The following is a 15,199-nucleotide window of genomic DNA, read 5'->3' on the forward strand; positions in this document are numbered from 1 at the left end:
CTAATGCTACATTGTGTTAGCTAATGGTGTTGAAAGGCTCATTGATGATTAGAAAACCCTTGTGCAGTTATGTTAGCACATGGATAAAAGTGTGAGTTTTCATGGAAAACATGAAATTGTCTGGGTGACCCCAAACTTTTGAACGGCAGTGTAACTATGAAAGTAAACTGAACAACTGAAACTGAATGAATTGAAAAGTCAACAAATAAAGTGAAAAAAAGAGATTATGAGTGAGAGACTATGATTGTGTCACTGTGTGATATAAAATACACAAATACATTTATTTAGGACTAAGAGAATAAAAGTGTTTAAATGAAATTATGTGATATCACACTCAGGACTGAGGCATGAATACACTTTTATTGTAACAAACCGAACTTCTTCACAAAGCTGCTGTCATGCAGATAAAATGCCAGCATTGACTTTTAAAATGAAAAAAATGATTGACTTCACCGTTATTTACTTTTAGACATTTGTTTTAGAGTGAGTCAGGTTTGCCAGATACCATGGGAGTGTGGTGTTGTGTACCTTAGTGCGGTGCAGAGCGACACCGTGAGTGTTTGAGCATCCATGCTGTGTTTCCGTGGGGTCGTGTGAAGGTTCAGTGTCAGGGGTCCTGCTCAGCGCACCAAACCGCTGCAGAAACTCTCGGTACTGCAGCTTCCTCTGCTCGTTCACAGGCATCTGACTCCACACACACTCAAACTAAAAAGAAAACGGAAACACCCACACACACACACACACACACACACAATCATCCACACTGTTGGGACTAATACCCACAGTGAGTAACACACAGCACGCAAATTGGCTTTACAGATGACTAACTTTCTCATGCAGTCTATAATTATCAACAAAGATAAATTAGATTGCGATTAGAATAATTAAAGAAAACATAGTCTAAAAAGAACAGAGCTGGCAAATGTACCAAAATTGAGATTTCTCCTCTCATTTGGAAGCGTGGATTGATGCCAGGCTGTGTTGTTTCAGCTTGAAAGCGCAGGGAGAGTTATTGGAGAGCTTCTCTTAAACAGCTCCTCTCTGAATTCTCCCAGTTATAATGCACTAGAATGTGAGCTGTTATAAACACCTTTTTCTGGCTTTACCTGGTCGTTTGTGAGTCTCAGGTGGTGGCGATCACAAAGCTGTCTGAAGTGCTCTTTAGACACCGTAGCGCTGTTGGAGGGATCCAAGTCCACCAGCTCTCTGCTGATTTCATACAAGTGACCTGAGACCAGTGTGTGGATCTGCTGCAGGAGCTCAGTGACACCAGCAGCTTTGGTCTGGGTGGGAGATCTGCTGCTAGTCCCTCGCTGCCTGCTGCCAGGCTCAGCTCTCTCTAATAGCTGCAGCAATAAGAAAAGAAGGAGGACATGTGTCTGAAAGGCCGGCTTGGAAAATTTCAGGCCTACATGCTTCTTTTGAAAGCTGAGCAGAGAAGATCAATGCCACTTCATGTTGGGTGTTGAAATCAGGACATGTGTATTTTAGCTTAGCATAAAAACACTGGAGACAGGACTCAGGCTATGTCCGAAATCACTACTTTGTTCTTTACTGCTCACATGGAGGAATGTTAGGAATAAACTGAGATTATAGACATTTATTATCATTCTTTTCGCACAATTGTGGAGCTTTTTTTTAATCTGTACAATTGTGTGGGATAGTAAGGATAAGTAGCGTCATCAAATTTTGTAGAGTAGTTAAAGATCAGTGAATGATTAGTTAAGATTTGATAGAGGAGTGACATACACTACGATTCAAAAGTTTGGGGGTCACTTAAAAATGTTGAGTCTTGAATAAGTTCCCAGAGATGCTGAGCACTTCACACAGGTTCTAGATCTAGATGTCAGTTGGGTTTAGGTCAGGTGACTGTGGAGGCCAGGTCATCTGATGCAGCACTCCATCACTCTCCTTCTCAGTCAAATAGTCCTTACACAGACTGGAGGTGTGTTTGGGGTCATTGTCCTGTTGAAAAATAAATGATGGTCCAACTAAACACAAACTGGATGGGATGTCATCAGTGCAGGATGCTGTAGTAGCCATGCTGGTTCAGTGTTCCTTCAGTTTTGAATAAATCCTCAACAGTGTCACCAGCAAAGCACCCCCACACCATCATACCTCCTCCTCCATGCTTCATGGTGGGAACCATGCATGTAGAGACCATCTGTTCTCCTTTTCTGGTCTGACAAAGACACGGCAGGTGAAACCAAAGATCTCAAATTTGGACTCATCACACCAAAGCACACATTTCCACTGGTCTAATGTCCATTCCTTGTGTTTCTTGGCCCAAACTAATCTCTTCTGCTTGTTGCTTTTCCTTAGTAGTGGTTTCTTAGCAGCTATTTGACCATAAAGGCCTGATTGGTTCAGTCTCCTCTGAACAGTTGATGTAGAGATGTGTCTGCTACTAGAACTCTGTGTGGCATTTATCTGGGCTCTAATCTGAGCTGCTGTTAACTTGCTATTTCTGAGGCTGGTGACTTGGATGAACTTCTCCTCAGCAGCAGAGGAAACTCTTGGTCTTCCTTTCCTGGGGCGGTCCTCATGTGAGCCAGTTTGGTCGTAGCGCTTGATGGTTTTTGCGACTGCACTTGGGGTTACATTCAAAGTTTTTGCAATTTTCAGGACAAAAATTCCACAAATTAACCTTGACAAGGGACCCTTATGAAGTGAAAAGCATTTCAGGTGACTGCCTCATGAAGCTCATTGAGAGAAGGCCAAGTAAAGGGTTTGCAAAGCTGTCATCAAAGCAAAGGGTGGTTACTTTGAGCAATCTAAAATATAAAGCATATTTAGAGTTATTTCACAATTGTTTGTTTGCCTAATAATTCCATGTATCTTGCTTCATTGTTTTGATGTCTTCAGTATATATCTACAATGTAGAAAGTAGTAAAAATAAAGAAAAAACATTGAATGAGAAGGTGTGTCTAAACTTTTGACTTTTAGTGTACATCATGTGTGCATTGAGCCAGGCTAGCTGGTTCCTCCTGCTTCCAGTCTTCATGCTAAGCTCACCTATAAACATCCCGCACACGCTTCATGACAAACTAAGACATCAATTTAAATTCAATTTAAATGTTGAACTATTCCTTTAATATATTTGGCTTGTGCTTGTCTCACCAGTGGGCTCTGCAGCTGAAACTTGTTGAGGAAGTCCTTCCAGTTGACTGTGCAGTTCTCAGCGTCCAGCTGCAGTTTGGTCAGCATGTATCTGTACTGTTTGTCAGACAGTCGAGCACAAAAGTTCTGCAGCACCTGACGAAAGTCCAGAGCTCTGACCGTCCCTGTCCTGCTCTGGTCGAAGGCTGAGAATGCCTGGAAGAATGACAGGATCGTGATGAGTTGAAAGAGAAGCAGACGACAGAGAAATGAAACATGGTGTTCAGAGGCTTCACCTTATATAAATGATGTGCTGAGACAGAGACTAGTTCTCTCATCCTGACCAGAGCCATGTGTGGACTGAGGCTGTCCAAAGACTCAGCATCAGGGGAGGCAGGAGGACGCTCACACTTCTTTGCTTCATAGTCAAATGTAGACAGGAAGTCCAGGTAAGAAAAGCTCCTGCAGTTACAATCCATGGAAACCTTGAGCCTGAAGGGTATAGGATGAATATTTTGTCATATTTATGGATAAAACCCTTAAAATGGCTTTAGAGCTTGAAAGTAATTTAAATGAAAAGATTTCACAAGAGCCAGTCCAAGTTGTGAGGTGCTCGTATGATGTTTGATCAGTTTTAAAAATATCATATATCCTCAATCTGTGCAACATCATTTTGTTTTCAAGATTCCTTCTTTACAGCTGCAGCTCTGTTTTTACGGTGTTTCTCCCACACATTTAGTTCTAATTTTTGTCTTTTGCGCCTGGTTGTGTTCTCTTGGTGTTTTGGTTCAAGTTTACAGGTTTGAAACTGACAATGACTTACTGATCTGTGAGTCATGTGACTTTTAGCAGCCTTTTTAACCACCTCTAGTCCTAAATTCAGGAACACACCTTCTAAAAACAAAGCAGACTTTTTCTGTAAGGAGGCCCAGACACAAACAGCTAATGCTAATTAAAATATACTACAGTACAACTGGTTAATAGGAACTTATATAACCCCTATAAAGATAAATAAATATGACAGCAACATACCCATGTTATAAGTGAAATGAAGTTCAAGGTACATTCATACACTGCATTTGGGAGTGTGACAAAATTGAGAAATTTGGGAGGGAGGTGATCAGCCAGATGGGATCCATTTTATCGGTAATTATTTCACTAGACTCTAAGTTGATATTGCTACATTTATATCCAACAGATCTCAATCTGAGATCCAAACAATATAAATTGATATGGATAAAGAATATGGCACAATGTAAGTCAATGGAGAGGATAACATATTTTAAAAGACAAACTGGAAGTCTACAATGATATTTGGACAGCATTTGGTGATTCCATAAGGAGTGATGACATAAAAGAGTTTCTAGAATGAGGTATGTTTACTATTAATAATATTTCTCTATTGTTAAATTATTTTTAGTATTATTATTTTATTTCTTTAAATGTATTTGTTTTTCATTGCTTTCTTTTTTCTTTTTTTGCATTTTTACTCTGTACTCAGGACAATGACGTGCACTGCATTTATTTTATCTTCCAATGAAAAAGAGGCTAAGAGAGGGTAGTTGGTTTTGTGTGTGGGATTGGGGGTTGTGTTTGTTCAAGAAAAAAATGAAAAATGTAATATACAACAAATTCTTTACTCTGTATGAATGCTGAAAATAATATTTAAAAAAAAAACATTGAGAAAAGAGCAGACTTTTGCTCTTGATCTATGCTTTGCTCTGTGCTGGCATACTGTGCAATCACCTGTCATATTTAGCAGGTTAGGTGGAAATCACAAACTGCTCCACCAGTCACTGGCAGGGCAAACAAACGGCATGCAAAGTTCACTGTGGTGAGCAACTGTGCTAACATAATAATGTAAATTTGTAAATACATTAGTTAGTTCACTAAGTTCAATAGTTATCATCTCAATTTGTGTTTAATCTGTTGATTTATGCCTTCAAATGTAACTGTCACAGAAATTTTGCATTAGTGCCCCATATTTTTTGCGCCGTCTGTTGACAGCTGATCTACTGGCCAAACTTGCCCAACAAACAATGCAACTTTATGCACGTGGACAAAATTGTTGGTACTAATGAAAGAAAAACCCACAATGGTCACAGAAATAATTTGAATCTGACAAAAGTAATAATAAATAAAAATTCTATGAAAATTAACCAATGAAAATCAGATATTGCTTTTGAACCGTGGTTTAACAGAATTATTTTTAAAAATAAACTCATGAAACAGGCCTGGACAAAAATGATGGTACCCCTAGAAAAGACTGAAAATAATGTGACCACAGGGACATGTTCAATCAAGGTGTGTCCTCTAATTAGCATCACAGGTGTCTACAAACTTGTAATCAGTCAGTCGGCCTATTTATAGGGTTACAGTAGTCACTGTGTTGTTTGGTAACATGGTGTGTACCACACTAAACATGGACCAGAGGAAGCCAAGGAGAGAGTTGTCTCAGGAGATTAGAAAGTAAATTATAGACAAGCATGTTAAAGGTAAAGGCTATAAGACCATCTCCAAGCAGCTTGATGTTCCTGTGACTACAGTTGCACATATTATTCAGAAATTTAAGATCCGTGGGACTGTAGCCAACCTCCCTGGACGTGGCCACAGGAGGAAAACTGATGACAAATGGAAGAGACGGATAATAGGAATGGTAACTAAAGAGCCCAGAACAACCTCTAAAGACATTAAAGGTGAACTCCAAGGTCAAGGTACATCAGTGTCAGATCACACCATCCGTCATTGTTTGAGCCAAAGTGGACTTCATGGGAGACGACCAAGGAGGACATCATTGTTGAAAACAAATCATAAAAAAGCCAGACTAGAATTTGCCAAACTGCATGTTGACAAGCCACAAAGCTTCTGGGAGAATGTCCTATGGACAGACGAGACAAAACTGGAACTTTTTGGCAAGGCACATCAGCTCTATGTTCACAGATGCAAAAATGAAGCATATGAAGAAAAGAACACTGTCCCTACTGTGAAACATGGAGGAGGTTCTGTTATGTTCTGGGGCTGCTTTGCTGCATCTGGTACAGGGTGTCTTGAATCTGTGCAGATACAATGAAATCTCATGACTATCAATGTATTCTAGAGAGAAATGTGCTGCCCAGTGTCAGAAAGCTTGGTCTCAGTCGCAGGTCATGGGGCTTGCAACAGGATAATGATCCAAAACACACAGCTAAAAACAGCCAAGAATGGCTAAGAGGAAAACACTGGACTATTCTGAAGTGGCCTCTATGAGCCCTGATCTACATCCTATTGAACATCTGTGGAAGGAGCTGAAACATGGTGTCTGGAGAAGGAACCCTTCAAACCTGAGACAACTGGAGCAGTCTGCTGATGAGGAGTGGACCAGAATACCTGCTGAGAGGTGCAGAAGTCTCATTGACAGTCACATAAATGGTTTGATTGCAGTGACTGCCTCAAAAGGTTGTGCAGCAAAATATTAAGGGTACCATCATTTTTGTCCAGGCCTGTTTCACGAGTTTATTTTTTTAAATAATTCTGTTGAACCACAGTTCAAAAGCAATGTCTGATTTTCACTGGTTAATTTTCATAGAATTTTTATTTATTATTGCTTTGGTCAGATTCAAATTATTTCTGTGACCATTGTGGGTTTTTCTTTCATTAACCGAGGGGTACCAACAATTCTGTTCATGTGTGTATGTGACACCACTTTGTCAAGGACTGAAATGTTTGTAAAACAGTGGAAATGTGAGGCAAACATTAGAAAACAACTAAAGCCCCTTCTATTGCTGAAGAAATGAAAGGTTAGTCACCATGTTATATTAGGAGTATCCATAGATTCCTCATAGAAAGCATTCCTGTCTATAAATTTGTGTCCTGGTTCAAATATCAGACTGACAAACATGAGGCAAAACTCTCCAGAACAGTCAAACCGGGCAGTGAAACTTCAGACTGCAAACAACCCTATCGTTATCTCCTCACCATGATGAAGCTGCTGCATGAATGACAGATTAAATCTTCAAGGATTCATGAATCATTACTTTCAGTTCCTGTCCTCAGGGAGACACTACACAGTCCTCTTTGATGACATATTAAAACATTATTGTTTAAGAACAGAATTTATCCCACCTGCCATTCATCAGATAAATCAATCACTGTACCTGACGCTTTTCTTATTAAAGGGTGCTTTTAGTTTTTGTAGCTGTTTAGATTTGATCCAAGACCTTTTAGGTTCTTACTAATGTATAAGAATCTCCAGGTTAGTGGTCCAGAACTTTTTCCACCCAGTGGTCCCACTGTGGCTATGTTGAAAATGTTGCCAAGCATCATATAAATGCCCAAAAGTAGCCAGCCCAGTACCACTATGACCAAAACTGATGCATTTGTGGTGCTGAGAGCAATGTTCCCTGTAATTTTTCCTGAGTGTGAGCAAACACACAAACTCCCTGAGCGTCCCTTGGACCACTGTGAGCAACATCAGACGTGTGCACTGTGGTCACACCAGCATCACATCCATTCAAGTTACATGGTTCATTAAAAGAATCAAATTACAGCATTTACATTTCTGTTAAAACACTTTGTCAACAGGAGCCAGTTGAAGGCTGCAGTGATTTTAGTGACACTACAATGTATAAGAGTGAAGTTATTGAATATTTGTCTCTCTTTACTGTCGCAGCGGTTTTGCAAATTGCAGACGGACCCTGTTCACTCCATAGACACCAATGTTATTCCTGTAGCTTGAAAGACAGCTACTTTTGATAAAACTGGGCTTGTAGCACATTGTCTGCCTTGCAACAATGGGAAAGAGGCACCATTTATGTTTTGACAACCTATATCTAATGAGTTATTGATGCTGGAAGTCCGAATCTGTGAATATCTTTCCAACTTTACTGAACTTGGGGCCACTACCACCTAAGGAGTGATATATTTAATTTTGAAAAAAGCATTTAGCCATACTTAAAGCTTTAAGTGCTTTATTAACACGGAACTAAAAATTTTGTATTGTTTTATTATCACAGGTTCTGTCTGAAAAGAGGTGGCATCATTTTAAACAGTGAAATCAAACTAATAAAATGTAATGACCAACCAGTGAGCAATACTGGATTCTGCAAAAACATAAACAACTTTTTAAAAAAAAATCTAAATCTTAACACAGTTAATGTATGAACTTATTTTTGTGTGTATGCATGTATTTATTGATTTATTTAGTACTGTTAACATATCAGAGTTCTGAGTGAGTTTTTCTTAAGATAGGCAAAGGCCATTTATTGATTACAGATAGGCTCTTAAATGTTTATTAAAAACTAAAAAGCATTAAAAAAAAAAAACAACTTAGGCATTTATTGAGTCACTAAAATATTGTAGAGTACAGACCACATCAGCATGATTATAAGCATCCTCTGGTAAATTAACAACCAGATACTGATGTCTCTCACCATATGGACTTCAGGAGATGACTGGGGGATGATAAACTGTGACCTACTGGTTGGGTTCTCTCTGTTCTCATGTTTCTTACATGTTTGTCCCCTGACAGCCAGGTCCTAATGTTTTTTGAGCAACACATCATACTATGACGTTTTTACAATGATGGTTCTACTATGAAACCAGTTTGACATGTTCAGGTGTTCTTTGTGTGAAAACTCAGAGATTTCAGGTATCAGAAGGTGGTTTTCAACTTTCTTTGTTAACTTTCTGCTTCAACTTTAAATTAAATTTCCTTCACTAACCCTGCCCTCTGGACTTCCAGGAAGCTGTGTTCCTATTGGCTGTCCAGGTGGCTGCTTGGTGTTATCAGGAACACCTGAGCAGCTCAGTGTCTTCCTGCTTTGTTTAGCTGCAGACAAACATTTCCTCTGCTTCTCTTCACCAGTGAACCGGGTTTGGCTCCAGTGCTTTAGTTTGTTCTTTAGGCGCTGGCTTGCAGCTTCCAGCAGTAAAATCGTCTTTAATGTGTTTCTTGGTGTGTTTTAGGGCTTTGTACTGGATAGTTGTCTTGGTAAAGGTGGTTCTTTAGCCACAGTTAGCACATGGTGCAAATGTGTGCAGTGATTAGTGGATTTGGTACAGCTGAGTTGTGTCTTTATCTTGGCTGTAGTGAGTCTTCAGAGGTTTTTGGTCAGACACATTCTGTATTCTTGTTTGTGAACCAGCGTTGGTTGTCCAGAAGGTAAGAGTTCCTGTCCTGATTCTCTGTTCTCAGAGGTTCTCTGGTAGGCTGCAGGAGACTTTAGTGTTTGGGTTGTGCTAGTTTGGTTTTTGTACGATTTCATTTGGACGACTATCTTGAGGCTCCTCCATGTGGTTTAGTGAGGTTTTCTGGAACAGTTCTACAAAGCAACCTGCAGCAGAAGAGACTTTGAGAGTTTTTAGGAAGTTCTGGAGACCAGACTTTAGAGCAGCAGAAACATTTATCAACAGTTTGAGCAGGAGAAGGTGATTTTCAGAGTAGAAATGAGACAGAAACCTTCTTGACCCGTGTGGTGAGGTCCTGTACCAAGAGTTTGAGCAGGTTGTGAAGAGTCTGTAGTTCTTTGGTCTGAAAGCACAAGAAGAGTCGACTCATTAAAGGAGAAAACAGGAGATATTGTTGGTTCTTCTGTCGCTCTGCAGTTTCCTTAGACTGAATATCAAGTTTATATTTCAAATGATTTCCCATGTGAGCCCAAGAAGACTTCAATAAACTCCCTCCATCCCCTGGACACAACATATTTTATTACCATGTTAAATGTTTTTTTTTGTTTGTTTGTTTTTGAGTTTTGATCATACTTTTAAGCATAGTTTTTTCTCTTTGTTTAGTTTTGTAATCTGTGTAAAAGGTGCTAAACAAATAAAGTTGAACTGATAAACTGAATAACTGATTTACTCATGATTGTAACAACAGAATTATTTTCATTGTGATTTAAGGGTTTATTTCATTTTTAAGGTTGGGGTTAAAATCTTGACTGAAAAAGAAGATTAAAGAAATAAACTACATAACAAAAAGCAACTAAATCAAAGGAAAAAAATTAATACAATAAAACTTTTAAAAAAGTCTTATTAAAAAGATTTAAGAAATTTAAGATGTAATTTTCTAATTAAACATTAAATTTTTTAATTAAATGTTTTGTCTTTTTAAAGGTTTAATAATCTAATTAAATGTTTTGCATTTTTTAAAATGTTTAATATTCTTCTTGTTTAATTGTATTTTTTAAATGTTTAATTATCGAAAATATTTTATCTGTAATTTTTAATATTTGTATTTTAAAAATTTTGTTTAATTTCATAATGACATGTATTGTATCTTGTTGAATTATCTAATTCAATATTTTGTCTGTTTAATATAATTTAAATATATTTAATGTTTAACTATGTTTAATTAGAAAATTACATCTTAAAGACAATAAAACTTCAAATAGGAATTAAACAGAAAATACAATGAAGCATTTAAAAAGAAAATCAAACATTAAACAGTGCTAAAACATTTAAAAAGAAAAACCTTAAAGATTTAATCAAAACATTAAATATTGGGAAAGAAAAAAAAACTCAAACAAGCCGATAAAACATTTGAAAAAACAATTAAACATTAAAAAGACAATACATTTGGAAATCAAATCAGACATTAGAAAAGAATAAAAGCTGAAAAAAGAGCAAAACTAAACATTTAAGAAGAATCAAACTAAAGACAAAACATTTGAAAAGACACCAGTTAGACTTTAGAAGATCAAATTAAACAGAAGAGACAATAAAATGATCAAAAAGAGCAAAAACAGATAAAGGTCATACAACGTTTTCTAGTCTGAAATGAAAACATCAAGTTGTTTCTTCAAACATTTCCTCTTTCTATGTTCTTGGTTTGATTGTGGACAGATTTACTAAGAACTCATTTAAGAAAACTGTTTTCCAGATAAAGTCTACTGGTAGATGAAGGCATCGATCAAACTAATGTTCGCAGAAGGTATTCTGATCTCCACAAACTTTACTGTTAAGTGAAGACAAAGTTTGCTGAGGATTTCTAAAAAACCCACAGGTGAAGGTCTGAGAAGAACTCAGATGGATGATCTAAATGTGAAATCAAGACTCATGGTCACAAGTTTTAAGGCTTCTGTTAACCAGAAAGTTCAAACTAACAGAGAAGTACTGAGAAACTTTTAAAACTTCAGTCCTCAGACTGTCTAAAGGTTCAAACTAACAGAGAACTGCTCAAGAATTTTTAGGATTTCAGTCCTCAGACTGTCTGAAGGTTCAAACTAACAGAGAACTACTCAGGAACTTAGAAGATATCAGTCCTCAGACTGTCTGAAGGTTCAAACTAACAGAGAACTACTCAGGAACTTAGTAGATATCAGTCCTTGGACTGTCTGAAGGTTCAAACTAACAGAGAACTACTGTGGGACTTAGAGAATTTCAGCCCTCAGACTGTCTGAAGGTTCAAACTAACAGAGAACTACTCAGGAACTTAGAAGATATCAGTCCTTGGACTGTCTGAAGGTTCAAACTAACAGAGAACTACTGTGGGACTTAGAGAATTTCAGCCCTCAGACTGTGTGAAAGCTCAGGTCCTAAGGACTCGGGAGGTGTGGAGGCTTTGGAAAGTCTTGGAACTGAGGGTTCCACCCTCCAGCACAAAGGCTGAAGTCCAACCTCCTGAGAAAAATGGTCGACGAGACCCGAGTAAAAAAAAAAAAACTCGAAAACGACAAAAATTAGATGACAAATGCGCAAAAAAAAGAAGAATTAGTATCTGAGCGAGTAGCTCAGGAGGATAAGAAGAAGACTACCAACTGGTAGGTCGCAGGTTCGAGACCCGCCACCGGCCTTTTTCTTTCTTTGTCTTTGTCAGGATTTTGATAAAACTTAAGAAGGGTCTGGTCTTGAACCAGCGACCTGCAGCTCCATAGGCAAATCCTTAACTCACTGAGCTACAGATCAGATGAAAAGAAATAAATTCGTCGTCCCTTTGACATCGTAGTTCCTGAAGTGACCACATGGGCAGGGCCAAGGCGGAGCCTGGGTGGAGTCAGGGCGGAGAGTAGGCGGGGAGGTGGGTGGCGGCCTCCCCCCCTCTAATCCCCCGCCTCCCCCCACTACCCACCACACCTTCCCCCGTCCGACGAGTTCTTCGAGTCTCCATGAGTTCTTCGAGTCTCCACAGGTTTTCCCGAGTTTCTGGAGTTTCCACCAGGTCGGAGGCAGAACAAGTTGTCATGAAGAGGTGTTGAAGTCGGCCAGGATGGACTGACTTTTTACATTGACTAGAAGGAAGACGACGAGAAGAGCAGGTCTTTAACCACCATCCATAAAATCCATGGAGTCGGTTCCAGAGAAATGAAGGGAGGTCAATTTTTATCAACCTCCATCCAGATGTTCAACTTCATATCTTTACTTGGAGATTTTTAGCACCACAAACCTTTAGTATCGCACTTTATTATCATTTATTAGGACTTTAATGGAATCCACCAGCAGATTTAGTTTTTGTTGACAAACTTTATTCTTGTCATTGTGGGACTGCAGTATTTAAAACTGTTCCTTCTATTTGACCTCATGTTTATTAAATTTAGTGGAGAAAGTTATTTTAGTTGTCAATTAGTCTCTTAAAAACCACGTAATAAATTGGATTAGTCAAGAGGTTTAAATTTCCTACTTTGTCATATTTTAAATATGACAAAAAATATAAAAATAAAGTGTCTTGAGACAATTTGACCTGTATTTGGCATTATATAAATAAAATAGAATTTAAATTGTATGTATCTTGTAATGTTGGAGTAATTCAGCCATATATGTTGGAAAACACAATTTCTTTTTCCCTTAATCTGTTGATTGTTTTCTCCAGTAATTCATTTCTTGTCTTGGTGTATAAAATGTCAAACCCAAATATATTCAGTTTACTGTCATAAAAACAAAAAAGATTTACATTCATGATGCAGGAATCAGGCAGTTTTTCACTTTTTATCTTAGTTTAGTCAGAAAAATAGTTGATAATGTGTGAACTGTTGCAGCTTGTGAGCTGTAGAAGGTTTTAATCATTGGGGCCGAGTGTCAGAAAACATTTAGAAACCAACATCAACAAAACACTTAAAGACTTGAACATCATTAAAGGGAAATCCAACTTTTGCATGACAATGTCTAATTAAAGGACATTTATTTCCAACGTAAATGTGTGATATTCATCCTCTGGAGCTTTCTCTTCACATCGTCTTCCACCTGGACTGGTTTGGTCGGGAGCATGTGCAACAAACATTTGAAAAACTGCACTTTAACATCAATGAATGACACTGAAGTTTAATCTCTACATAAATGAGACTGAGTCTGGATGTGCTGCTCTGTCATTAACTCCTAAGTTTAGGGAAACTTCAAACAAAATAGGACAGTTCATAGAAGACTTGAGAATGAGCTTATTTTGAACAAACATCTCAGACTTTCTGAGCTTCAGCACCTCTAGCAAGATATTTTAACAACAAGCAACTCAAGAGATCCAGAAGTTGGAGAGAGTTAGCTTTAGCTGAGCCAAAGTACATGTGGGATGCTAACCTAGCAAACATTTCAGACTTTTCTCTGTGAATTCTGAGAAATAATTTCCTATTTAATGACAGAGCTACACATCTTAACTCAGTCTCATTAAAACAGACTCTAATTCAGTGTCATCCATCCATATTAAAGTGCAGTTACCCAAAATGTTTGCTGCATGAGCTCCAACAAAACCTGTCCAGGTAGAAGGCCACTTTGACAAACAGGAAGTGGAAGATTCCAAGCAGATTTATAGAAGGGGGAACCGGACTGTACTAAGTGTGGTCGAGTATAGAGGGGTGTTTTGTGGGTTTTTAAGGCTGATAGTGATTATTAGTGAGACATTTGGAGTAGATATTCATTTGCAGTAAATGAAAGTATTTAAAATCTTGGAGTTAAACTTAGAAGAACACAAACTCTAACAGAAAACTTTGATACGTTTTTGTTTTGTTTACAGATGTTAAGTTAAAGGAGTTTTATTCGTGACGTATAACCAATCAAATCACTCCAGAAGACAGAGTGACCACAGGTAGATAAAGGTTCAGAGCCAAAGTAGCGCCATTCTTAAATTTATTTATTACCGTAAATCAGTAAAAAATAAAATACTGATAATCAGTAAATCAGTCATCCAAAGTTGTTTAAATCAATCCAACTGGACTTTAAGAAGGTTCCTTGAAGACGTTTCACCTCTCATCCAAGAGGCTTCTTCAGTTCTGGTGGTGGTTGATGTTGCCTCAGCTTATAACCTCTGTGAGGTGTGGTCAGTGTTATTCACATTCCGACGACCATTGCCAAGGCCAGTCAGCCCACAATTACTACAATTCTACAATGTATGTCTCTTTGCTTTGATTTGTTATTTGTACATTATACGATGTATATGATGTCATTTTTTCATAGCAAAGGCTGTACTATGATGTTTTCTAAGAGACATACCATGCTACTCTGGTTGTTCTGGCCCTGCACTCCTCCTCTGTTGTTTTCTGGATTGTACTCAGCTGCATGCCTTCGTCCACCCGGCCTCCGTTGACTCGTCCCGCCTGCCGTCTCTGGAGCTGAAGCTGGATTGGAACAGACCAAAGTCCAGTCCAATCACGATGCCAGCTGCCTCTCAAAAGGCTCCTTCATCTGGCAGGTGGCGCCACTTCTTCTGAGGGGAAGCTGAGCTGGACTGGCAGAACTTTGGAGATGTGTTCCAGTGGTTGGTGGATGTCTGGGGAGATAGAGAGGGACCTTTGAATTGTTCACAAAGGAAAACAGGGAACCCATTGGTAGTTTTAGTTTAGGGTGCTACTGTGGTGTGTTTTTGGGTTTTAAGAGGTGAACAGGAAGAGTTTTTTTTCCTATTGATTATCTTTTACTTTGTTCCTGGTTGGAATGCCCATCAATGTCAACATGAAGTTCACTTTTAGTTCTGTTTATTTATTTTTAGTTTAATAACACCCATTTGTTTTTAACCCCCTCACATGTTGTGTTGTTGTAAACTTACTCTTTCAAATAAATTCTCGTCTAACCCTCTGGAAACCAGCGTTTGGACTGTTTTTGTGTTGCTCCTCACCTACTGACAGCTGTGGACTAAAGGCTATACTGTGACGTTTTTAGAGCCACATGCTATACTATGATGTTTGTTGGGCGACACGCTATACTA

General features: G+C 38.4%; 1 protein-coding gene across 1 annotated transcript in view; it reads right to left on the reverse strand.

The window, feature by feature from the left end:
• Positions 1 to 15,199, reverse strand: part of efcab6 (EF-hand calcium binding domain 6) — an 82,998-nt gene that overhangs the window by 8,654 nt on the left and 59,145 nt on the right. The window contains exons 23-26 of the mRNA XM_055006864.1: positions 3,396 to 3,591; positions 3,121 to 3,315; positions 1,107 to 1,346; positions 529 to 705 (exon numbers count right to left, since the gene is read on the reverse strand). Of these exons, the coding sequence (XP_054862839.1) occupies positions 529 to 705; positions 1,107 to 1,346; positions 3,121 to 3,315; positions 3,396 to 3,591 (808 nt within the window). The remainder of the gene's footprint in view (positions 1 to 528; positions 706 to 1,106; positions 1,347 to 3,120; positions 3,316 to 3,395; positions 3,592 to 15,199) is intronic.

Source organism: Amphiprion ocellaris, chromosome 21, assembly GCF_022539595.1.
Source record: "Amphiprion ocellaris isolate individual 3 ecotype Okinawa chromosome 21, ASM2253959v1, whole genome shotgun sequence".
Classification (NCBI taxonomy): Eukaryota; Metazoa; Chordata; class Actinopteri; family Pomacentridae; genus Amphiprion; species Amphiprion ocellaris.